Source organism: Neolamprologus brichardi, chromosome 1 (genome assembly GCF_056152115.1).
Source record: "Neolamprologus brichardi isolate AB-2024 chromosome 1, ASM5615211v1, whole genome shotgun sequence".
NCBI lineage: Eukaryota > Metazoa > Chordata > Actinopteri > Cichliformes > Cichlidae > Neolamprologus > Neolamprologus brichardi.
Genome location: NC_142104.1, coordinates 27,150,090 through 27,177,202, shown reverse-complemented (window position 1 = coordinate 27,177,202; position 27,113 = coordinate 27,150,090). Strand labels below are relative to the sequence as shown.

The 27,113-nt window shown below is 41.7% G+C and overlaps 1 protein-coding gene across 1 annotated transcript; it reads left to right on the top strand.

Moving 5' to 3' along the window:
• Positions 1–3,309: 3,309 nt before the first annotated feature.
• tnfaip8l3 (tumor necrosis factor, alpha-induced protein 8-like 3) lies at positions 3,310–23,512 on the top strand. Its single transcript, XM_006793933.3, has 2 exons — positions 3,310–3,810; positions 22,403–23,512. Exons 1-2 carry the CDS (start codon positions 3,765–3,767, stop codon positions 22,963–22,965), a joined length of 609 nt encoding a protein of 202 aa, XP_006793996.1. The 5' UTR covers positions 3,310–3,764; the 3' UTR covers positions 22,966–23,512.
• The last annotated feature ends 3,601 nt before the right edge of the window (positions 23,513–27,113 follow it).

Here is a 27,113-nt window from a genome sequence, read left to right as displayed (position 1 = left end):
CAAAAAGAAAGACTGAGAAAGCCGGACACCAAGCAATGCACAGTCAAAAACGTCCTATAATTCCGGTGTTTGCTATCTTAATCTGAATGTCTGCACATATCAGTTTCGGATTTATAAAATTATTCAAATTTACGTTTAACATTTACATTTAAAGCATATTTGAAATGTTTAAAAGCAGCAAAATAGAATAAAAACTGCAGGCTAGAAAACATATTCTCTAATATTCATATTCTATCATCACAAAATTTTAAAAAAGTACAATTAGCTTGAACTGCTTATTACAGCAGTGTGTTTTTATCAAAACTAAACTGTGTGATTTCATTTTAATTATAGTTGTAAGAGTATATCAGCTGCCTGTTTGGACAGGAATGGATCCCCAAGGCCGACACATAGCACCAACGCTGCCGTTACCATCAGCCCTCATTATACTAATAGTGTAAGTACAGAAGAATTAAGTTGTATCGCCAAGATTTCAACAATAAAATCTGTGTAACTGTAGGTTCTTTACCTTACAATATAAAGCGCCGTTTGCCATTATTGTTGTGATTTGGTGCTGTATAAGTAAAACTGAATTAACAAAACCTTGCTTTAAATCTCAGAGCTTTACAGTACAGCTATTCTATTTGTTAAAACTTAGCTAAATTACCTCTACTACTTTAAAAATTAGACACTTTTGCACAGTTATTACTAGAAATTTTGGATTAAGGTCTGATTTTTTCCACACTCACAAGTCACAGGCTGGATAAACTTGCACTGTTTGGTTCCCTACAGGCAACTATAATTTTAGATATATGGATTACTTTGTTAGCTCTGTAAACAAAGTATCTTATCTACATACTATTAGAAGGTCCAAAAGCCCATTTAGTTTGTTTTTCCTGAAAATTAATTTGAATACTAACTTAGTAATGATGTGTATTTAAAATCGTTGCTAGAGTGCATTATCTCATATCAGTGGTTCGTTTGTCCAGTCCAAAGAAACTCAGATGAATTTATAGTAGCGTATAGTTATAATACTAAAATACCTAATAACTAGATGGCCCCACATTACCAAGATCAAATGTGTGCCAAAGCTGATGAGGTATTCAACATTCCTGAAGCTTAACCAGTGCACACATGCAAAGTCCAGAGAGACGCACCTGTGCTCCAGACTGATCTTTAATTTTTATGTTTTGGTTTCTTGTAAAAGCCAGTTCACTCCTGTAAGCAAGCAAAGATAGTGCAGACTCTCTGTTGTGCTTTTCAGTCTCAGGGCTTGAGACTTGTATGTTTCTATTCACGCTCACACAGCCTACACAGACACTCTCCATTTCACATCGGGTCAAAGGAGTACATAGCTTCAAAGTAGTTCAGCTTGTTGTTGTTACTGGCATTATGTTTTTTCACTGGAATATTGCACAAGAGAGTTGCAATTGCTCTCACACACACACAAATGCAAATGCACACAGGGTCAGAGATAATTGAGCCCTTGGCTTTGGAAAGACAGGCTTAATGCCATCTGGTGCCCAGAGTTCATGCTGAGAAACCGTGAGCTCCACACCTGGGAAACGCTAATGCCTGCAACTGTTGTCGGACCACCAACTGCACACCCACCTGCCTCCACACCAACCGCTTTAACTCATTTCACAAAAATTCATTCAAACACGAGGCCCACATTTTACACATTTAACATCAGTGGTCTGTCGGGTTTAGAGACACTTTGTTATCACGTGTATCTCAGATGAGGATTGTCTTTAGATGACTGTTTTGTTTCCCGTTTTCAGCTGTGGAAAAAAAAGGGTAAGATTAAGTAGTGGGAGGAAGTCATATCAAAACAAGCCCTGATGCTTTAAGAGAGAGAAAGTGCTGTAGTTTCCACTGCATCATTACCAAAAAAAAGAATAAGAAAATCTTTTACAGTTAGGTACAGTAGGACATATGATTTTGTGTTTCCACCAAAATGCTCTAGATTCAGGGTACTAACACCACTTTCATGTTCAAGAGGGCCAGTTCAGTGACTTGGATTACCTGAGGTAGTACCTAGCATCTAGTTAGCAGCCAAGCTAGCACCCACAGGTCACTAAACGTGGCCACAAACTTAACCCAGCATAACTTTAAACTTTTAACCTATTTAAATTCTTCCTACCAGCCTGTGAACATGTTATCTCTGTGGTTAAGGTGGACATTGAAATATGCAAATCTACAAGGACTGATGTTTGGTGCCAACCTCCATTAGAAAAACGTCAGTTTTCTGTACTTTGTGTTGGCATCCTATTTCAGCTCCACATGTTACAGAGCAGTGTACATCCTGGACAGATTGCAGTCCATCACAGCAGTGACATTATATCACATGAGGACGGTGAGAGTGAACCACCACAGAAACAAATCCATTGTCTTAAACGCATTTCCAGAGATGATTTGTGGGACACCATGAAACCACAACAGTATGCCAAATTCCACTTTGTGGGTTGAAACAGCTGACATTTTACTTTTCTTTCAGTTTACTACAGGTTTGAAGCGTACACTAGCTTTGCAAGTGTACAGCGAATGCTACTTTATAAAGATGGTATAACTATAAACTATTTTCAAGAAAGTTTACTTAAGTTTCTCGATCGAGTTCTTGCCTTTCAGCCTTCCACCGTCTATCTGAAGACAAATATGTGAGCTGCTCTTCAAGTGTTATATTGCTGGAATGTTCATGCATTTCAAAGCAGGGAGCACTCTTTAGTGTGTTGCTCAAGGACACACCACAATCAGAACTTCAGAATTAGAGATCAGGAAGTTAAGATGAAAAAAATAAAAAGACAAATAAGGGCAATACGAAAAGAAAGCTGTGAATCCGTTTTCTGTCAGAGTGCTTTCAAAAACAACAAGAGCATTGAAAAAAAAAGCTCTCTGCGGCAAATTGAAAACCAAATAAATTACAGTAAGGAAAGGCGGCAAATAATATTATTCTTTTGATAATGATGATATGATTGTGAAGTGATTGACACTGAAGTGTGAATCATTGTGGGATCCACAGAAAAATCAGCTTTCCTATTGCACAGAAATGATCCACAACTTTTCACGTCTAATCAGTCATTACCAGGTCTGTGACAGTCACAAACCAAAGCCAGTTTTGTTTTGTTGTTGTTTTTTACAACAGCCAGTAACAAGAGGTCATGGGATTTTTACTGCTGGAGATGAATTTCAAGTCGCCGTGAATGAGTCTCTCCAATTGCTCTGCTAAAACACAGGCAGCACTCTTACCCAGAGACAGAGAGAGGGAGGGAGAGAGGAAGAGCGAAAGAGGAAGAGACGGCACTTACAGCATACAGAAAGAGGTAGAGAAAGAGTTTGAGTGGAGAGAGCGTGAAGAGGCTGAGTGTGACAGCACCGAATGAGAGAAGGAAGAGGAGGAGGAGGGACCGAGCGGCAGGGAAAGGGTGGGAGACGCTGAGAGGGGGACGGACTCAGCGAGTGAGGGGAGGGAGCACCAGAGGAGGGGAAAGTAGATGAGAGGGAGAAGTAAAGAGGGAAACTGAGGGAGTCAGGAGAAGAGAGGAGACTAAAAGGAAAGGAGCGCAGAAAAAAAGGAGGACAGATCAGCAAATAAGCCTAGTAGCATTCCTCTCACAGCTGCAGTGATCCAGGCTGGGAGGGGAACTTTAGCTCACTGGGAGAAATAATAAAAACCAAACAAGAATTTGTATGTATTTTCTCTGAGCTAAGAAACCAGAAGCTGCTGTAAAAAAGGAAAGGGAGCAAGAAGAGAGCTTCTGCAGCCTCCGAGTGTCCTGCAGGGAAAGATGGATTCAGATTCTGGAGAGCAGAGTGACGGAGACCTCTCTCCAGGTAAGGCCTCAAGACTCTTACAGGTCACCACAGCACTGGTTTCTGGCATGTCCTGCTAACTAGACTTTAAGCAGACCAATCCAGGAGGTCTACAAGCTCTTTCTTCCTTTGTGTTCCAGTAAATTTTCAGCATTTTCCAGCCTTTCTTTGCTCTCAACTAAACACATTTAGTGCGTCTCAATCCTCTCTGAACCATTTCTCTCACGCACTCAGTCGGTTTCTAGTGATCAACAGCTTGCCTGTAAATCTGAACCCTTCTTTAGTGCACCTAAATGTAAGAATCGAGTACAGTATTTAAAGCTTTCAAAGATGTGTGACAGGCAAGCAGCCGTGAGCTCGGATGCATGTACAGTGATGCTGGTGGCTGGCAGAGGCTCCCTGAGTGCGTGGAGGAAAGCCGGCTCAGTCACCACCAGGAACAGGCAAGCTCCGACACGTGCAGCCAGTTAGTTCATCAACACGTCCAGCTACAGAGCGAGCCGGAGAGAGCGCAGACTCCCCGGACGCTGAAATCCGCTCCTTTTCCTCGTGAAGCTCGCTGCTGTTTGCTGGAAGTTAGAAGAAGAAAAAAAAGATTTATGGTGTCAAAGTACAGGGCAAAGATTTATTGCACAGATGAGAGTTATACATTAAACACACATGTAGAGGCACAAATGCTCCTTAAAGTGAACTCGCTTATTGGAGATTTCACAGCATCGCATGCACGTGGGCGACTGATTCTATGGGAGAAAGGAGGGAGATGAAGCATCCTTGTGGAGATATGTTTGAGTTTAAACAGATTGAAATGCGTCTCCAGGAGGGGTTTCTTTGTTTCACAGCAGTGTCAGGATACAGGAACAGTCACGCTGATGCTTGAACTGACTTTATTGCTCTCCTATCGTGGTTTCCTAAAACTAGTACTACTAGTAGATCTGCTTTAGGTGTTGGAGGGTTTTATCGTTTAATGTTAGATAACGTTGATGGCGTGGGTGTTTGCAGTTTTATTTGAAGTCATAGAGCTCCGTGTGCCTTAATTAAGCTCTACTGAACTCTGGCCATCTGCCTGTCCATCTGGACCATTGTCTGTCTGTCCTCTCATCCATTTGCAAGTGGAGAGGAACCTCAGTGTGAGGGTTTATAGGACTTTATACATATAATGAGAAAGTGATGACATATTCATATCATCTGCTGACTTCCATAAAAGTCTTTCATATGAAGCGATGCTTTGTGCGTCACAGTTAAGCCAAACCGTAAAGGAAGAGGCTTTATTTCTGTCACTTTGATGTGAAGTGGTCTACAGTGTTTTCCAGAGACTCCAGGTAAAGCATCCTTCAGCATAACATAACCAGGTCTTTGTTACGTCAGAGTAATAAAATCATATAGATTTATCGACCGGACAGCAAAAAAACAAAACGTTGTTGCACATGTTGAATCTCCAGGGTGAGGCGAGAGCTATATTTTTCCAAAGTCAAGAGAATAGAAGAGCCTGACTCACACTCATAATGCATCGTGCTTTGTTGCTGTGCTGCAGTGCCTACTCTACCGTGGAAAAATCTGGTTTGGCTCACTTGATAAGGTCAGTGAAAGCTGAGATAACGTATTTGGGAAAACAGGAGTCTTTTGAAACTCTGTTGTACACAAACAAAACCCTTTTCCTTGGATATGTCGGTGAGGGATGTGTGATAAATCTACGCTTCACACATACACATGCATATTTTCAGCAGTGTAAATAGCGAGGTATTATGTTTCAGCTGGCCTTGACCTTTCAACCATCTCCTGTGCCCTTGGGCAGTTAATGGTTGTACTTTTTTTTTTCCAAGAGAGTGATGTTCTACATTTCTGTGCTGCATTAATTTTACCACAACGTGCCCTTTCCATGAGCAATTAGTGATAGTTTATTTTCTTCAGTGCCTCTCTGGGCTAACCCAAGAGAACTAGCCTGACATGACCTTGGCACAGGTCATGTCAGGATTGTGCATTCAAGTAATATCTGTGTGTGTTTCTAACATGCAAACTTATAAATAAAACCACATAAAGATAATATCATGACTGAACTATGAGTAGCTTTCTAGTAGTTTGAGCCATGGGAACACTGTTGGAAGGTGGCTGCTAGTAAACAGATAGAGAGATAAGTTTGTTACTACCCCCAGGAGAGAGCTGTTTGGTCACCTATCTATAAATCAAACTCAAAATAGTGGCCTTGTGATCCCATGTGCTTTGTGTTTTATATTTGTGCCAGGAACAAGAAAATAGTGTACAGGAAGGAGAAAGGTGAGGAAAGCCTGCTAGTTACTTTAGGCAGTAGGACTCACCACAAACAGCACATGGTGAAGGTGTAGCTACCAGGGCTGTGCGCGCCTTTTCACACTGCTTACCCGAAAACGACGCTGCTGCTTCTGCTGCTTGGTGCCACCACAGTCACCGCTGCTGTCAGCATTTTAAAGAAACACCTCCACCTCAGCACCCACCTGTAGGTCCTTAACTTTCCAAAGGCAGTAAAGCAGAAAACTGCTCCAGCTGGAGGGGGATGTGGCACACGCTACAATATGTAATTGACTGTAGCTGACTTAGATTTGGCTACGTCATTATATATTATAACTCTATGGAAGGTTAGCTGTGAAAAGGTGCTGTTTCTCTTTGTATTAGCTACTTATACACAATATAATAGCATTCCTCAGCTTTCTTAATGATTCACTTTCCAGTGTAGCACATTATCAGATGGGTTAGCCTAAGTTAGCAAAATTTAGAAAGCCTTAAATGATATTTGATATTTTACTTATAAGTGAAAAAATGCTTTAGACCTGCTGCTTAATGCTTTTACCATTCTTCCCAGTGATGGCGCCTCACGTCTTGAGCCTGAATCCCATTTTGTCTCCTTAAAGACTCAGTTTTTCCACCCTGATAAACTTGTATGTTTTTCAACCCGTACGTAGGGCGTCCCACCTCAGCTTTTAGGCTCATTTTTGCCAACTACATCTATAAATCTATGATTTCTGTGGGCTTAAATAATAATCTGTCTCCATGTTTTCTTATGGGAAGCAAGAAGATTTATGCAGCACATTTTTTGCGTTTACTCATAACACACTCCATGTGATCATTTATGGAACTATTTTAAATAAGCGTCGATAGCCTTAAACTTTTTTTTTCATTAAAAAAGTAAAAGTTTCACACTATTTAAAGTGTCGCAAAAACATTCTCGAAGATTTTCAGGACGCTTACATGAAGCAAATTTAAATAAGTTCTGCTGGGGAAGATATTTTCTAACATGGGAGAGTTAGGACAGACCTTCATTACAAAAACTAATATTGTGCTTCATTGTGTTTTTCTGGCTTTGCTACAGCGTTCTGCACACAGAGCACACAGAGCTGTGCTGCAACGGCTCTGAAAAAAGGCCATATAAAAACCCAGCTCAAACAGAAAGGATCATATTTTCTTACCCATAATCATCCAGTCATGCGCTGAGCATGCCTCTGACCATACCAATATCCACAAACTGATTCACCCAGTCATCCTGTCCCTCCTTTCTGTGGTGGAGCGGAGATGACCACACCTAATTATGAGTCAAAGCAAAGCTGACTGTCAGTACACCTGTTCTCCTGTGTATGTTGTACAATAGGTGCAAAATAGAGGCTAGAAATTTCACTAAACTGTAATGCTTCAGGGCTTTCAGACACTCCTGTTTTCCACTTCGAATTATTTTTTTATATATCACTATATTATATTAAATTATATTACTGTGGCATTATGTTTAGCTATTAACCACGTTCTGTTTTTGGATGATTTATCCTGGTGATGTGATTCTCTCTAACACCATAACTCCATCAGCCCTGTATAGATCTATTTCCAGACATTTGTGTTTACCTTCAAATTCACAGGAAAAGCAGACTTGTTGAAAAGGGGAGCTTTTTGGCTGTTGTAACAACAGCTGTGATATCCATAGGGGCGTGAGGGCCGTTTCTGTGCTTCTATTAAAAACACAAAACTGCAGATGTTGTCTGATGACACAACTGAAATGCGATCTTGGGCCAGTAGATTATCCCCGCCATTCATTCACATGTTTGCGCATCAACAAACCTGGTTTATTTTCCCTGTTAACCGCCACTATTCCAAGCTTCTGCAAACACTTGAGCTATCTCCGACACATCAGAGCAGGCCAGATGCACTCGGCAATGAGAGAAAGGCTTCTGCCTCATGATTGCCATGTTGGCAGACTGGCCACATGCTTTGCACATGTGAGCCAGCCCTGGATACACTGCAACACTCCCAAAGATACGCACAGACATACTGAAAAAAAGCCTGCGCTCTTCTCGCTCGTATCCTTGGTCTCCCAGCACATGCATCCCTAAACTCTGCATTTAATCTGGCCCACAGATGGAGAGTGCTCACTGCACTACACCCAGCCCTCTGTACACACGCGCATACACACAAACACCCACACTCAAGACACCAGGAGCTGGTTCTGGAAAATTGTAACACGAACTGAGAGAAAAAAAACACAGGAGCGAAGCCGTAAGTGGAAAAGACGACTCAGGAGAAAATAGTTTTTCCTAAAACTGAAGCAAAAGACAAAAAAAAAAACCCTTTGGTCACTATCTGTGTGTGAGTGCACTTCCTCTGTATGCACATGCATGCATGCATGCACTGACACAATAATACCGTGGCATTTCACGGTGTTTGTAGGACATTTGGAAAGAGGATTGTCTCCCCACGGCTGAGCCATTACTGAAACACGGAGTCAGACCGCAGAGGCACTCTGACAGACATTCTGGTCAAAGGCCTCATAGACACACATTCATAAGGGGGAGATGGCTGCGGTTTCACAGGAGGGCCATTCGAAGCAAAGCAAACAGTCAGTAGTGGCGCCTGAAGTGAGAGACGATCTCTTTGGGGAGAGCAGTATGCATTAAATGAAGGCTGGACTGGTGTTTGAGAACCACTGAGCCTGTGCAGATGCCGCGTGTGTTGGTTTATTTTCTCACTCGTGTTGACCTAAAATCACAATCTCTGATAGAAAGTGTTCTTTAGCGTTACTTTGTGGTTACAAGAGTTTTCTACATTGGTGCCAATAGAACATGATGTCTGGGATTTTCTGACTTTCTGACATTTCCCCAAAAACTAACAAAAAAACCCAAAACTTAACATGCAGATGGTAAAAAGCTAAATACACTTTTCCTCTCTCTCCCACTCCAAAAAAAAAAGAAAAAAAAGATAGAAAACCATGTGGAGTGGGAGGCAATTACACACACAGCTTTTCACACTTAACTCTAGGAGAACTGAACAAACTGTGCTGATTATAGCATTATAGAGTTGTGGTAGGGAAAAGCACCCGTGTTCATCATATTTCATAACAGTTCAGCAGTGTGTCATGTTGATCCTGCTTTCAGAAAACCTTTAAAATCTATTTCTAGTGAGATAGGAGACAGCCGCGCAGACAGAAGTAGCCCTGGCAGCTATGTTGTGGGCGTAGACATTTCACGAGCCTTAATGGTAGCTAAAACTTTACTCTGTGTTATCCCTGGAGGCTGGGATTCGAATTAACTCATGGAATGATTCGGTTTAGGCTCGTAATAAGGAGTCGAAAGAAAAATGCAGTCAATAAAAGTCAGTTAGAAACATACGAATGTGAGAAAGAGAGGGAGCGTTGTGAGTCTGCGTGAACCACAGTTATTTCCTGGTCATTAGTTAGTGGTGTGTTGGCAGCCAGGACGGCAGAGGCCCTTTGGCTTCACACTAACACGCGTCGTGCGCAGAGAGGGAAGGACCGCAAGGTCAAAGCTCAAAGCATATGCAGTTTCATCACTTCAATCAAAGCAGGAGCAATCTGAAAACTTAAAACCCTGATCTTAATATTCTTTGCTTGACTATTTATGATTCTGTAATAGTTTATTATTATTGATGCTTTATTTCATCTGTCCTCTGGCTGTCCTGGCAGTAGAGTGTGTGTGAATATTAGATAGAAAGAGCTTTAAAAAAGTGCTTGTGCGAAGGGGTGTTAATGGGTCAATGAGACAAGTTGTGTAAAGTGCTTTGAGTGCTCAGATAGAGTAGAAAAGTGCTACATAAGAACCAGTCCATTTACAAATTGTCTGAATCAGTGTACACAGTATGTCGAGCTGGTCATGTTTAAATCCTGTGCTTGCATTCGCTAAAGGCCGCTAATTGAAGTGCACAGCATACATCACAATTTTCCAAATTACAAACATCCCTGCGAGGTGACAAAATCAGTGAGGTCATCACATTTTACCAGCAAGTACAGGAAAAGCCTGTGAATACAAGGATAATGGAGGCCTAGCAGAATTATGTAGTGTTTTTTTTAATGGAAGAGAGAATAGCTGGGGGGGAGGCACTGTATAAGGGCAGTGACAGACTGAGCTCCTCTGTGAGTGAATCGGAGCTTCTCAGTGCCTCATTTTTATTTTTTATTTTTCATTTTTTTACGTGAACTCGAAGTGAGTGAACTAGTAAACAAACCAGGAGGCCAAAGTTCTGGGAAGGGGGGGATTTGGGTGGGCTCTCATGGTCTGGATGATTTTGCATGCGAGTATCTGTGTGTGCGCGCATCTTCTCGAGCACCCGCGTGTCCCTTTGTGAACGATGCCACGGCATGCTGAGACTTGGCCGAGGTCTATGAGAGGGGCGACTCACCCAGGGCCGGAAAACGCTTACTTCCTCAACACTGTAGATGCGCTGAGAAATGGAGAGAGAGGAGCAGATGAGAAAGACACAAGAGCTTCGTGTGTGTGTGTGTGTGTGTGAGACAAAGACAATGCAGCCAGTTCTTAACACAGCTGTACATGGTAGAAGGTGGAAAAGAGAATGAGAGGGGGAGAGGTATTGATTCTTTTTTTTGTTTAGCTTTTTTTGGTGTTGTGCGCGGCTATGTCTGACGTTAAGGGATTTTGACAGGAGTTAGGCAGTCAAACTGTGGACATATGATCTCACCTCTTTTTCTTCAACACCCCCACCTCCTCCTCCATCCTTGCTTCCATCACTCCTCCACAATCCTTTATTTAAGTGACCTGACACATCTGCAGACGGTATAGATTGCTGCGACAGTCTATTTGTTTTGATTTTCTTCTTTCATCTGCAGTAATTCAGAGCATTTCTCAAGCAAAGATAGTCGATTTTTCTCTCTTTTTTCGACCATCTTTAGCTTAGACTGAAAGGCGTGAAAGGTGCATTCCTCTTTTTCTTGCCCTTTGATTCTGCAAAAGGCATAACTTCTTTATTTAAGACGGAAAATGGGAAACTGGTAACAGAGAGGCTGAATACATTATACTCCCCTGTATTTTATTAGGCCTCAGCCCCACAGTCTATCATTATAGTTAACGCACAAGCCCGCACACACACATTTGTAGCCAGCTGTCGCTGTCAGATTATTCGGTGCACAGAAGCAAATTTGTCATTTCGTTGCGTAGAAATGTGGAGTCTTTTTCTCCATTCAGTCAACATCATCATAATGAGATTTGTCAGCTGGTGATGGTGGCAGAGTACTTTTCCACAGAGGTTCCCAGAGAAGAGAAGTGGAGCCAGTTCCCATACCCAGTTAGCCAGATACCCAGTTCACTGTGGTCTGGTGCTTTACTGTAGTTAAACAATGGCACAAACATGGAAACCGTAGCTGGTGGAGAAATTTGCTTTGCAGCAGAGGAAAGGTCAAATGGTCGCAATCGCACAGGACCCCGCAGTCCACGCTGGGTCCTAACAGGATGTCTTGGATGCCACTTCTGATCCTCAGCGGACCAGGAGCTCCTTTGGTCTTCATAACAAGGAGTGACTGTGATGAAAGCCAAGGGCAGAGTAGAAGGTGGGGGTCAAATAGCTGCTATCTCTCACCCTCCCTCTTTTCTGCCACCCGTTTTTTTTTTGTTGTTGTTGTTGTTGTTTTTTTGTGACAGGACATCAAGCGGCGCATTAATCAATCAGACATCTTCTGCAAATGCTTCATTTCGCCCAATCTCTTTGGTTCAGCTCTACAGAGACGTGGCCATTAAAACTAAGAGACGGAGAGAGACAAAGAAAGAGATGAAGAATGGAGCATTAAATGAGGCTGCGCGGCTGCCAAAGGCAATCTGTTCTTGTGTCCCTCATGAATCAGAGATCCCTCCTAAGTGCTTTTCCCTGGACCCTTCATCACAGTGGACATTTAAACCAGTCCCAGGATAAACACGCTTATAGTTTCAAACTCTGTTGCAAACCTCTTCATTACAGCTACATTAACATCAGTCCAACCCCCCCCCCCCCCACCCCCCACCCCCTTTATTTTGAAATGGCCTTTAAAGCTTTTCCTGGTTGATATTCATCCATTATGCAGTGAGTAACGCTGAGTGAAACCAGTTCCGAATAACGCACAGAGGACTCCTAACTTCAGAGGCCAATTAGCTTCTATTTTCCAGCTTAATTAAGAGCGTTTTTATGCCTCGTTTCTTTTTTTTTCATTCCACAATTTCCTTAAACTTAAAACTATTTGATTGCAAAGCCACCAAAGAAAAAGTCTTAGAATGGTTTATTTTTAAGCTCCTCAGAGCACAAAATAATTTGATAATGACCTCACCGATCTTATAGTTTCTGTATGCTCCGAAACAAAGTATTGATCCAACCTGCTGTTCAGCCACACTGAAGGAAAAACGTGTTGTTTTTTTTTCTTTTTCTGTAGCTGTACAACTGAATATACAAAATGCTTTGGAGCACACACACTAAAAAGATAATAATCATGCACATATGCAGCGTGACGTCAGCTGATTTTTCTTTTCTAACATAAATATATCACAAAGCAGCTGTGATTCAGCGGTTTCTGGTTATTGGTTATTTTCCTGCAGCACTTGAAATGCGATGAAATGAGATTCCTATTTCATCTCCCCACCCTTCCACACATATATATATTTATGTTAAGCCTGAGGCAGCAAGATCCCTTCCAATACAGAAGCCAACACAGATCAGTGATAACAGACATGATATTTATTAGGTCAGAATTAGCAAGACAAACATTAGCTTGCATGGAGGTGGGTCGGCAAAGAGGCTTGCAGGGGCAGAAGCAACTGTGTGAGCGGGCTAAAGCCAGTTTTTAGCCATCAGATGAGCTGTTATGAGTCGCTGTACGGGGATACCAGGCTGAGCTTGATTCCATGACCTGCCTCGGCTAATGCTAAATGCTCAGCCACTGGCTCACACTCATACGCTGTTATCTGCACTGAGAATATATGCTGATCGTCAAGTTGAGTCAAAATCAATCCATCAAAGGAAAGCACATAATAAGTGTGCTGTGGCATCAGGCTTTAGCAGACCATATATTTTTACTTTTGTTAATACAGGCTGACTGAATATATACTTTTTCTTTACACTTGAAAATGCTCATCAGAAATCACACATATAAATATTGCAGGCTCGGTGAAAACAGTCACAAGATCAGTTTGTTTGCTTTCTTAGTCAGTTCTCCAATTTGTGATGTTTCCATCACATGCACTGATCTTTATCTCACTAGTACTCGTGTGTAACCTTTGTGATGATGCAGTCACTTTTGTGTCTCATATTATCCATAGCATCCATAAAAAGCAGAGACAGGTAACACCTGCACAAAGCATTAACAAAAGCTTTCCATTTCTGTTGTTTGTCATATTTTTGCACAATGTTAGCAGTATTAAAAGCCTCGGGGGCATAAACCCGGACGTATTTTTTGCCATTACGCTCATTAAAGCTTGAGCTGTAACCTACAGCATACCCTTCGGTTTCAGCCACACACACTACATTCATACTTTAAGCTCCGTAACCCTACTTTGCACAAATGAAAGTCATTAAAGTATTAAAGCTGAGTTATTTATTAACCCTAAACTTCTGAATGCCACTCTACATCCTGAGCAGCTGTTAAAGGCACAGTGACTGACCTCTTTCAGCACCAGACTGCCCTTTGGAAACTGGCTCAGAGTCAGATTTTACATGTCATGAATAATGCACATCATTGTGCTTCACTCCACTGAATCGCACTGTTTTTTTCCTCTGTGCAGAAATCATAGCTTTCTCAAGTTTTATCAGATGAGAAACAAACACATACATTGCAACAGACAGAGTGTGCAGGGGCGCTATGTTTGAGTCATCTTCTGAGGAGCGTTGTGGGAGTCCAAAAAACGCCTATGCAGAGACTTTTGCAGGTCCAGGGCGAGTGGAGGAGGAACATGAAATGACAAAAATTGGTTCCCATTCGACAACTCCTTCCTTATGTACAAAGGCATCGTGATGTGTCTTTATGCAGCCTTTATCTACACGGCAGTATATTAGTGAAACAGCGAGTCTGACAAACAGCAGCTCAACAAGTCAGAAGCCTCGAGACTGACAGTGGAAAATAAATATGTCCCTCCTCCAGCTCCTCTGTCGAGGTACCAGCTGGCACAGTCCACCGGCCTCTTGGGCTCGCTTAACATCAACCCTGTAGGCTATTAAAACCCCCTTTAAGATCACTCAATGACCCACTCCTTTGTTTTCCTAAAGACTTGTAAATGCAGCCAGAGAGAGTCTCACTGCAAATCCTTATTGGGAACCAAAAGCAAACGAAAAGGCCAAGGCAAAAGAAGTGGAAGTCAAGCTGCCACCCTTGCTTACTTCTGCTGCGTGAGGAGCATTCTCCCTGACATTTTCCTGGTATTGATACATCATTGGTGCCTTTTTTGTGCTCCGAAATGGCATCGCTGATGGATGGCAAACTTTATTACCGAAGGCTTTCCCCAGATATTTTACAGCAGAAAGAAATGATGTAAATTTTTCCAGTGAAATTCATTTTATTTATGTGCATTTGTCACATAAATAGAAAATAGAAACCATAAACAGCTACTATATATCATATATATGAATCATCATATATAGCACAGTAATGTGCAGTTGGTCTTATAATGTGTCCAGGGAGCAAATGAGTCGTTTAGATGTGGTAGCGAGGAATGTCTGTGTCAACCTCTTTCCATCTAGCTGTAAAGCTATCATCACCCCAGTTAATTAGTGGTCAAAGCTGGTCTGCAGATATACATCTATTAGTTGTTACATTCCATTACATTTTTATTTGTTGGCATTCAGAGTGCAGTCTATCAAATTTGGGCTTTTTTCCCCTTCTCAGTATTTTATATATGCTACGTAAGCCCATTCTGTAGACAGTTTTTGTGATATTGGTCATAAAAAAATGCATCCACATTTTCATTCATCACATGTATCTTACTCCTGAAATCCACACATCTTCCTATACCCTTTCTCAGATATTGGTTGATCCGATTAGGTTTGGCACCATATGCCACTGATATTGTTTTGCTATTTGATTAATTTTGAATCTCACTGAACAGGCTTGATCTTTCCTGCAGGCACATATTTGAAGAGGAAAGTTTGAACACAGTAACTCACAGTAACTCAGTTTCTCTGTGATTCTCATCATCCTTAAAAGGAGGCATCTAAATACATAAAATATATCATCATGTCATCCGTGCAAGGGCTAATTCTATGATCCCTGTTCCTTACAGCTACTCCCCTCAGCTCCCCGTCCTGGCAGATAGCTTGGGCCAGTGGTTTGATATAAATAGCAAACACTTTAGGACTAACAAAACATTCCCATCTCCTTCCTGTTTGTAACACATATCTCTGATAAGGAGCCACTTACCTTTACCTTTGCAATATGATCCTGATACATTGCTTTGATGCACCATTATATATTCAGTAAAACCAGATGTTTTATATAAAAAGAATCTCAATTAATTCTGACACTGGTCAGTAGCTGTCTTATTAAAAAAAAAGTAATATAAAGTAAAATATGACTTTGTGCAACTCCTGCAGAAGTCCATTTTTATATAAGACATGAGGCAAAGGGGTATTTAGGCAAAGGGGTATTTACGCTGTTCTCCTATAAAAGAAAATACCTGAAAAGGAAAATGTCTGGAAAATTATTGCACTTGCAGAGTGCCAAGAATGTCCTGGAAACCACTCATTTCAAAGAGGCATACAATACATAGCTGCTGGTGAATAGAAAATTGGTTGCAGATGGAAAGTCACCGTATACCAGGACGTTTTTGGTGATGCTGTGAACAGGCAACAAGGAAGCTTTGCAGAGCTAAACTGTGTTTTTGTTTGCTTTGGACCTTTTTTGCATCTCAGAGCTTGGTTGTGCGTCAGTAGTATTTACTGTTTGCAACAGGTGCTATACACACATTTATATAGTGCTTTTCCAGTGTTACTTACATATATATATATATATATATATATATATATATATACACACACACATACAGGACTTTATTCTATGTGATCTAATTGAAATTCATCTATTTCTCTGAACGTTTTTCATTCCTCTTCTTTTGCTTTTTTGTTGTCACATGTTCATCATATGCTCATATCCATCTTCACTGGAAATAATTTGTATGCTCTGTTGCATAAACACTAAGTCATGTGCTGTTAGTGTATCAGTGGCTAGCTGGCTTTAAAAAAAACAAAACAAAAACAAAACAAAAAAAAAAAACCCTGCACCTGTGCTGAGAATGTGACCTGGTTTGTTGTCGTTAGTAATCCCGCGCTTATCAAGTATTATGTTTCCTTGTGTGAGCGGGTCTGTGCGCCTGTATCACTCACATTGTGGGTACATTAATGTCACGTTATAGAGCCCTGCCTGCCTTTTAAGCACAAAAAGCAAGTACTCCGTGCATCAGTTATCGCAGTTTAGACCAAAGACGAAGTTAATGTTGGGGTTAGAAAAATAGTTTAGTAAGGCTAAGACCTCAAGGAAATGATTTTAGGTCATTATAATGTTTTTGGAAGAGGAAATAGAATTATTGTGTGTGTGTGAGTGTGCATGTAGTCACCTGACAGGATCAAGATCCTGAGTATTCAGAGACTCTGAATGTTTCAGACTAATAACACTCTAATGGCTGCACCAAATGACTCATAGCTCTCTGAAAACAGTCCAGACAATATAAAAAAAAAAAACTGCTAAGACAGCTCCACTTAGGAAGCCTTTTTTTAGAACAACCTCTTTTCCCTTTAGGTCAGTTACATCTTCGATTATGTCTGTAAACAGGAAGTATTTCTTCAGATTGTCATGAAGCTTTTTCTCCTGGTCAAAGGACAGACACAAAATATACACGTACTGTATCCAGACTCACACAGAGCCGCCTCATATTTGTGTGTTCCACACTTCCGGATGTAAAGTGCCTCCAGTGTTGACTCAGTAAAGGCCAGCCAGCTATTGTCAGTCTTAGTTGCTGGCTCTGCTAATGGCTCATTCTTCTGATTAGTCTGGAACAAGACCAACACAAGCCTTTTCCATCCCCACCGCCTCACAGCTCGGTGTGCTACAGAAAATGTCCAGATGAGCAAATCTTGCATCCAGTGTTGAGCTTTAGCACGTTACACAAATAGAAGCAGCTCACTTTTCATCCAAATAAAACATATATTTTCTTGGATTGTCAGCATTCAATGATCAGTGATTCCCTTTAAAGTGGGACAGTTTAAAGAACGCAACAGCTGAAACAAAGTTGACTGCACATTTTTATAAGAATGCACTGTTTGGTATTAACCATCCTCTCACTATTGCTGACTCATCCCTAGTCTGTATAATGTCTGCTTATTATATCCTCACACTGGAGCAGCATCTCAATCCATCACTCCAGCCTCCTTCATTTAAAAAGTGTTCAGGGTCAGTATGGAGAGGAGGACTAACTCATGCTCATTATATATGGACATATCTGTTCACTAGAGCCAGTGGCTCCATAGTGTGGTGGTTTAAACATGTGCTTAACAAGCAAAAGATTGCCCACTTGATCCTGAGAGGATACACAGATCCCTTAGGGGTTGCACCAGGAAGGCAATCTGTCATAAAAATCTGCAGAATTAAATATTACAGCGCTACTTGCTGCAGTCACCTCTTCCTCGAACTGCCTGAAAGCAGCTAGCTGTTTGCAAGAGCCATGACATTTGCCTTTTTCAGGTTGTGAAACATAAGGCTACAGCGTCACTTCACACAGGGACCCTTAAACTGACAAATAAATATTTTTCCATCTCGGTTGCTTGATGTAAGTGTCTCTGGCTGCAATCAAAATAATTTCGTCCAGATGGATCTTTTTTTTTTTTTCCACTCCAACACCTTGAGCAGGGCAGGTTTGGCCGGTCTCCATGATCCACAGTGGATGTATGTTCTGATGCAGTGCAGCTGAAACTGTTGACTCAGGCCTCTGAAAACACCAGGCGGAACAAAGAGAGACTGTCTAGTCAACAGCCGTGGCCAGAGAGCAGCAAGCACCTTACTAATCCTGATGTTAAAAGTAAACTTCACCAGCTCCCAAAAACATGCTTATGTAACCCCTCTGATGGGCTTCTGCGACTGGCCCCGCGTTAGCGGTTAAGCTCCGCTCCCTGTTTGTGTTCAGCAGCGAATTCAGAGCAACCGCTTTGCTTAGTGAAAACTTTTACAGCAGAGAGTGATGCAAAGGAAATAATGAGCAGGTAGGAGAAGAAGTGCCAGTGCTGGAAAAAGTTAGCATGCAGGTTTTTTTCTGGCCATGTCTCCTCTGACAGCTTGCACTATTCCTTAACTTATTCTGACACTGTTGTTCATGCATGTCACTCAGCACAGCCTCTGGGTGACAGGCTGTACGTGTGTGTGTGTGTGTGTGTGTGTGTGTGAGAGAGAGAGAGAGAGAGAGAGAGAGAGAAGGAAAGCTTGGACTTCTCACTGTCTTCTTGTTCACTCCCATAATGATCCACCCTCACTTACTCTCTATGTGCTAAAATCTCCAGTCAGTATCTGAACCACCCACCTCCTTTACCAGCACTCTGACTCACACCTCAAGCGGCCTCATGTCCAGTCTTCTCAGTAATTTCCCCCCCGCCCCTTCCACCGCACTCCTTCATTTTTGCTTACATTCTTCATCACTCTGGGATGCGCAAACAGACTTGAGACAGGGGTCAAGGCGAGTGAGTCGATAGCCACCTGCTGTTGCTCAAGAAAAGAGGCTCCAGGCTGCGTGTTGAGGAGTGGCAGGAGAATAATTAGTCTGCTTTTAGCTCTGCAGAGAAAAGAAAAGAAAAGAAAAAAAGAAAGTGAGAAAGTGTCCAGTCAATTCCAGCTCAATAAATCTTTTGGCATAATCACAGCAGATGTTGTTTGTGTTTTTGTTTGCATCTTTTTTTAAATTTAATTTAGAAATGGAGTCACTCGCACATACTGGTGGGATCCAAATCCAAGTCGCCCGCACCGCCATCGGTCTGACAAGGCCGGCTTTATGGAGCAAGCTGTCACCTTTATCAGTGTGCCAGGGTTTCAGAAATCTATCCAGTTGGGTTTCTGAATATCAGAGGCTCGCTGGAACAAAGAGCTGCTTCAGAGGAACAGGAAATGACTGTGACAAAGAGAGTCTGTTGATGAGAGGCACAGACACAGATCTGCCTAATCACAACCAGTCATATGTATATTATGGTGTGACTATTCAAATATCATGGAAACTATCGTGCAGCTGCTCAAATGTTTGTGTCCATGATACTCAGTTATTTCCTAGTTGGTTTCTTGGAAGTCTTTTAAGTGGATTGTTTATGAAGTTGTTGGAGTTGTAGCTTGTCTGTGGCCTCTATGGTAAAGAGAGGATAGGTGGCCATTAATAAATAAATGGAAAATGTAGCAGCCCTTTTTTTTTGACAAGCAAATGTTTAGTAATTTTGCTCTGTACACACAGTGTGGTCCCACCACAAGCAAGGAAAACATTTATCAGTAGGGAAAGCTGTGAAACTTGTGAAAGCACAGTGAAAAGTCAAAAAATTAATGTCCTGCTTTACAGGCCCATCCAATTGGTCTGATGGAGTCCTCGCCTCTTCTGGCCCCCAGGCCTTATGTTTGACACCCCTGCTTTAACACCCATAAAGCAAAGCAGCTGTGATTTTTTATGATAAGTGATTTTTTTAGGCTTGGTCTTACTCTCACCACACTCTTCTTTAGTTATAGTTTCAATACTGTAGTCCATCTTAGGTTAAAAGCTTAGGTAAACCTGCTGTTAGCTGTGCAGCACCAAACAGCAGGCAAACATACTGGAAAGCAACGTGGAGCATTTAGCTGCTAACAAGCCATGTGTTTCCCCGAGCAAATGGTAGGAAGCAAACGGCAATATTAAATTTGCTAAATTGCCAGAAACCAATCTTGACGTTGTCCCACAAACAACTGTTAGTTTACCAGCACCTCCATACTGTCAGGTTTATGTGGGGATAATTCATCAAAGCTATGTTCAAAGCTTATTTATGCCACGCCAAACTGGACAAAAAAAGAAAAGAAAATCGAGACATATAAATCCATTATGAAATATTGCACGCTTCCAAAATCTGAAAGAGTAGGATATATGCCATGCGACTCACTTCCTCGGAGACCACAAGTGAAACGAGGGTTTTCATAGTAATTACAGTCAGGATGACGCACTTATCCCTGTTCCCAGTAAAAATCTGCCTTCGAGCTGAACTGAACTCATAGAAATACCAGAAATATTGACACCTCGTGATTTAAATAGCACTGGGAACTTCTGTGTCCTCATGCTCACCCACCACACGTTTGTCAAATGCACAATAGGTCTCGCCCCCGCTCTCCTGAGGCTCTACAAAGAAGAGGTGAAAAGAGACATCAGATTTTTTTTTTTTTTTTTATGCGATGGGGGAAAGGACTGTAGACAAAGACATCTGCTGTTAAATGTCATGGTGGGCTAATTATATATACATGAAATGTCATTTAGCTGCAGACCAACACAGGAAATGTCACTTCTGTACATTCACATGAAATGCCACTGATTAGGTTTTCCAAATTGTTGCCCACCCCATCCCCACTTCCCCCAAATTCAAACACCTCCTTTGTATTGAAATAACAAACAACCGGATGATGTGACAATGCTGTGAATTCTAAACAGTCACATACAGGAGCCGTGTGCTTAAATAAAATTATAATGACAACTAAGCAGGTGTTCCTCTTCGAATATGGGCTCATCTGTTGCTCTGCACTAAGCCCACTGGGCAATGGCACACTCATCCTCACTTTTTCTACCCTCTCTCTCCCACTCTGGATGTAGATGTGGAGGAGGGAGCGCTTGACAACGTGCCCAGGGAACAGGGGGTGGGGTGGGGGGTAGTGAAGCCTCTTTGCTTGGCTTTAATCATAATAGGAGTTATCTGGTGTGTAATTTGAAGCTGGGTGGCACCTAAATAAAACCCCTTTCCATCCTCCCACTCCTCACATTCACACACAGACACGTGTTCGGCTGCTCGCATTGCTTCATGAGGACACAAGGAGCCTTTGATGTTCGCTCCGAGATAAACTGTGGCTGCAACGGGACGCAGACTAACAAATGTGATCAATCTGGACTTGTAAAAGGAAAGTGTGTGAAAAGGAATCTTATCTATCTTCAGCTGTTTGAAGTTTTCCAGGGAAGACAGTCATTCCTCCCGTAGCCAGCCCGCTAAACCACTGCCAGCTCCAGGAAAGCCGCCGCCCTGCTGTAGAATGTAGATGCATCTCAATTTATCCCTCGTTCACTTCTTCAGACTGTCGTCTGTACCTTTTTTTTGCCCTTGAAACAAAATACAATCTTGTTTAGAAAAAACAAAACAAAAAAGTCGTATATCTGAATAGACTGATTTATTCGACTTGACCTTTCATCCCAAGAGGAACTTGCAGCATTGCCATGTCATCATATCTACTCACATAAAACTGTTACCAGTGTTCTTGTAACAAAAAAAGAAAAAAGAAAACCTGCGAAATTTCTGCAGTGTCACGTCATGAAACGAGCGACTTGCAAAAGCCTGCTCGTCCAGATGGATTTCAGCTGTTATGTACATGTAAGCATGTAAGAGTGCGTAAACAATGACTAATGTGCGCATCATTTATTTTCTTTCATAATTTCTTTTATTTCTCTTTCATTTCCCACCTTCCCACCTGGTCATGGCAGATGGCCGCCCCTCCCTTAGCCTAGTCCTCCTGGAGGTTTCTTCCTGTCAAAAGGGAGTTTTTCCTTCCCACTGTCGCACACGGCATCTTCATAAGAGGTCTTTTGATTTTCAGAATATTGATGTGTTGTGTTAAGGAATAAACATATATTCTTAGTGCTTATTTTCTGATTATATTGTTTTATGTATTTTAATAAGAGAGTGTAAACTAGGTCGCAGGCTGACAGGAAACTGCATTTGCAGAGCATATGAGGTGCAGACAGAAAGTGAAACTAAGCAGAGTGTTCGAAACTGTGACGTGCTGTGTGTGACGAGCTGCAGAAGTATCTAAACAACCATGCGGCTGTTGCTGCTTTCAGACCTGAGCTTGTGTGTTCGTGTAAAATAAAGATCGTTTTTTGAGTTAGACCACTTTGAGCCTTGAGTTTTTCTTGGCCGCCAAAAGAATGCAAAGAACTGAATTTAATAGCTGTTATCCTACATTCTAAAGAGCTTTGAGTCGACTCTTGTTGTGATTTTGAGCAACAAATATTTCTCACCTCTGAAAGGTGCAGCACACATTAAAGTTTTTAACTCATTTGTAAACCTTCTTATTTTGGATTGGTCATCACGAAGTGCAATATATGCTGCAGATTAAACTCGCATGTCTTTTCTTTTCTTCTCCTTTTCGTTTCTCTTCCTTCAGGGCAGGAGAGCTTCAACTCCCGTTCCCTGGCTCTGCAGGCTCAGAAGAAGATCCTGAGTAAGATGGCCACCATGGTGGTGGCTAACATGCTGACGGATGATACCAGCAGTGAGATCTTGGACGAGCTCTACAAGGCGAGTCGGGAGTTCACCAAGAGCAAGAAGGAGGCCCACAAGATCATCAAGGACGTCATCAAGATTGCTCTGAAGATTGGCATCTTATACCGTAACCACCAGTTCAGCCCGGATGAGCTGGACACAGTGGAGCGCTTCAAGAAGAAGATGAACCAGGCGGCCATGACGGCGGTGTCGTTCTACGAAGTGGAGTACACCTTTGACCGGAATATTCTGTCAGAGCTTCTGCTAGAGTGCAGGGACCTGCTTCACGCCTTGGTCGAGCAGCACCTGACCGCACGTTCACATGCCCGCATCGATCACGTTTTCAACCATTTTGCCCACGGGGAGTTCCTGGCTGAGCTGTACGGAGACGGAGAGGAGTACAGACTCTCTCTGAGGAAGATCTGCAATGGCATCAACAAACTGCTGGACGAAGGAACGCTTTAACCTCTTGCACTTGACCCCTTTCACCTCAAGCTCTTTCTCCCTTTGCTCCTTTGTATGTCCTTTTCACTTGACTGCCACATCCTCTTATTGCTCTCGTCTTCCTGTTTCTTCCGCATCGATTTCCATGGAGGTTGTTGTAACATCCTGCTGTTATGATTCAATGAGGGATTTTTATTTTTTATTTTTGGACTGTCTGTACACTCAGTGGAATCCTTTCTGCACGCTAAGACAGCCTGTTTCACATTGTATGCATTTTACATCCTCTTTGTGTGCAAAAGTGTACTGTACCAATGGCCAAAAAAAAACTTGCAGTAGGTATATTTGGATATGGAAGATAATCAGTTGTAGTAATCAGTCTTTCTATGTGTGGTTGCATGTGTGCGTGTATGAGAGGATGGCTGCGTGTGCTTGTATGGGATCCGCTTGAATAACGTTGTGTAGTGTTTGTACATAAGACCAATAATGACCTGGTATGTATTATGTATCTGTGTCAATCTTCTCAACAAGGGTGTAACACGTGTCCTTTATTAAAGATTTCTTTAAATCATTATTTTGCATTTTTTCCTGACAACAAAAGCTCCACGTGGGCTGGGAAAGCTTTTAGGAAACACGAGTTTGTTCCCTCATGTTGGCAGTCATAACGCTAATTTTCTCCCGTGACTCACGTTGTAGTCAACTGAAAAAGGAAAACAATGATTTGCTTGATTGCTAACCAGTTACTCTCTTTTAAACTAGAATAGCTCTTTTAAGGGGAAGTATATGGGGGGACTTTCTTGTCCATTTGACCCAGATGCATGCCAGACACAAATCTGCACATGTTTTGAAATGTCCAGAGAATTCAGTGATTTGTTATTTCTGGTTCATTAGATGCCCTCTGCCTCTGTTCTGCTCCCCAGGCCAGGAAAACATATTACTGGTGGTTTGGTGTGACTCCAGCAGCGTAACTCTGGCAGCCAGTAGAGAAGAAGTCCAGTTTTATGTCTGTGTTCTCTTACAGAAAGCACAGAACAAGGAGACCACCCACCCAATGTTCACCCGTTTGCACTCGCTGTCAGTCAGATCCAGACGTCGAAATAGTCATACAGCTATTGTTACTGGATACTTACTTTCATGTCATTCACCATAAACTTCCATTACATCTATAAATCTTTGCTCTTCTAATTCCCGCCATTGCACAAAACCTCTAGCTGTTTCCAGATTCTTAAATCAAACAGTCTGGATATGAAACCGGGAGATAAAAGTGGACGCATAATTTATAATGTTGACTAGTTTGAATTAAAGAACTGCTACAGGAAAAAAAGACCGCACACACGTACGCGCACGTGAGCCTCTTCTCTACGTTTTTGTGGATTTCCTTCCATTGGCTCATAGAGGCCGATTTATAATAATCAGTCATCTCATGTAACTCTCTGTAACAGATTTTCGTTTTAATTCTCAAAATATCTAACTTGTCCTTTAACCCTAATTCAAACTTTATCTTAAACTTTAAGTAGATCATGTGGTCAAGACGGACCCGGCTGTAACTGGGTCAGTCTTGACTTTCGGCTGACTTTCGGCCTCTTGTGTGGGTCAAGCTTTAAAAACATTGAATGTGACATTTCCCAGAATGCCACCAAAATGGTCTTTTCTTTGAACCCGAACCGCCTCCAATGAATTCATATAAACATCTAGCAAAAATGAAGTTTGTAATGCAGTCCCCAAACCCAGGGCAAAAAAAAAAAACCCTTGTAAAGTAATTTCTCAGACTTTGATAAAAAACCTTCCAGAACCACAGACATACTATTAACTGCCTCAGAAAAGCACTTGTGTTAAATTATCTAATATGCAGAAGAACAGTAAATGTAAGCAAAACCTCAAAACTAATGAGATATTCTCTCGTTAGAAGGTCAGAAGTTCAAGAAGGAGGAGAAAACACAGAAAGCTCGGTGATTTAAAACGCCCTGCGGCTTAATGAACTTCCTGAGCGCCATCTTCAAAGGATCAGAGGGTGAAGAAGAAGTCAGCAGCATTATATCTTAATGTCAGCTGGTTATAAAGAGATCCCACAGCTGATAATTCCACTGGAAATTCACATTTTCTCCACTGAAAAACATATGACCCTTCAAAAGGTTTATGAGGAACACATGCAGCATATGCAGTGACATTTCACCCACAATTACCTTCCATTAGCAGAGATTGCTTCAGGTTTTCGGTTTTCTGTCCGCTCTTGTCGGTCCTCCCCAGCACTCCTGTGGATGGAAGGAAAGCATAGACCTCTAGTGGTGAAATAACTTCTTACACATGTTAGTACTTTTGCTAAATGTGAGGGCTGCCAGTTACAAAAAGCAGTGCAGCTAATGTCAAAGCTTTTACTCAAATGGGACAACAAAATCCCTATTTACACATGTCACAGATGGGAAAGGGAATTAAAAAATTATATTTGAGACATGCAACCAGTTGTTTGTCCCACATAACCACAGAGGGAGGTTCTCTTAAAAATAAAAAAAGAAAGAAAGAAAAAATAAATGAAGTGTTTCCCTGGCAGTCTGTTTGAAGGAGGCTGTAAATAGATGAGATATCAAAAGCAGTGCCTCCGTGGATTGGATTGAGCTGAACTGACTTTGAAGTCTCAACAGTTTCCCCCTGGGTCTTACATGAGCAGAGACTTCATGTCTTTCCATCTATTTTGTTCTCCAGAGAATGCTTCTGTTCAGACCCTCACAAAAGAGAGTGAGATGGCATTTGCAAACAGAGGAAAAAGACAAATAAACACCAGGTCAGCTTGCTCCTTAGCACCTTCTCCCCAAACACAGGCTCAAACAACGATGTCAGATCCGGCCTCTAGGCACAAACGTGCAACGCCAACTACTGGCTTTCTTAGAAATGCATTAATAAACAGCACGTTGAACGTACTCAAGAGGAATCTTTGATTCAAACCACAGACGGTTTAAAGGATGAATATTGCATGGGCTAAGGCCTTTTGAGGCCCTGATAAACTGCGTCACGTGATCTTACTTCTGTCAGAGTAGTTGGCTCAAGGATGCATTAGCAGCTAAACATTTGTGCCTGTAGTCCCAAGGCGAGGAGACGAAATTCTCAGAAAACTCTTTGAATTACGATGTTTTCTGAGAATTTCCCCACAGTGTTGAGAAATATAACAGTTATTTAAAACACATACCTCATAACAACAAAAGGTGGGAAAACTATCAGGAGCAGAGAAGAGAACTTTTAAGACCTTCACTCTTCGTACAAAGCGGAGAAAATTGTGGATGACGCGCAGCTGGTGAGACCGTCAAAATAATGGTTTCGAGGAATTTCTGCAGAGAGGCTCTCACATCTCTCTCACCCAGTGCAATAACACTACAACGCTAAAAATGGAAGCGATCGCAGCAGTAAGATATTTGGCAATCGGAAAAATATCCTGTGGACTTTCAAATGAGCGGTGTGATTACACAACCAAATACAGCACTTTAACAGTCTCACATTGTCACGCACTTCACTGGAAGTGCACGCCTTGCACGCTTATAAAAAGAGGTATGTCATGCACCCAGGTCAGAGATGTGATATTTGTTTTTGTTTTGCGTCATTTTTACTTTGAACCTGTGTTTATTATTTCATGTTCTGTTTGGTTTTCAGTGTGTTTATTGTTTTCCATTTGATTTTCATGTTCCTTACTATCTTGAGACTTCAGTTCTTTGTTTCAGTTCCTGTTTATTTCCATTAGTTTTCTGGTTGGTGTTTGTTTTTTCCTGACCTTCTGTCCATGTCTTTCTGTGTCAAGGTTATGTATGTTAGGGTTTTGCCTCTAGTAGGAGCTTTGCTAGTTTTGCTAGTTTTAACTTTCTCTGTCTTCCTGTCCTTGTGATTAGTTTAAGCTGTTTCTTGTTAATCGGTTTCCAGTTTTCTTGATTGCCCTGGGTGTCTATATACAGCCTTACCTTTGTCACTATGTCTGCTAACCTCCCCCTGGTGTGTTCTCTGTTTCTCTTGAAGTGTTTGAATTTATTGTTTGTGTTGTTGTTTTGGACTTTGGAATATTAACTAATAAAAGGTCAGCCTATCAGTAGCTGGTGTGACTTGAATGCAGAACTATTTTCCACATTGATATCAAAGTACTACGTTTTTGAAGTATAGGACAAGACAGTAGCAGTGCCATGTGCTTTGAAGGA

Excerpts from the sequence above, each read along its gene's own strand:
- tnfaip8l3 (XM_006793933.3), top strand. The coding sequence starts at position 3,765 with ATGGATTCAGATTCTGGAGAGCAGAGTGACGGAGACCTCTCTCCAG. Across the intron at positions 3,811-22,402 it reads TGACGGAGACCTCTCTCCAG|GGCAGGAGAGCTTCAACTCC; the intron begins GTAAGGCCTCAA and ends CTCTTCCTTCAG.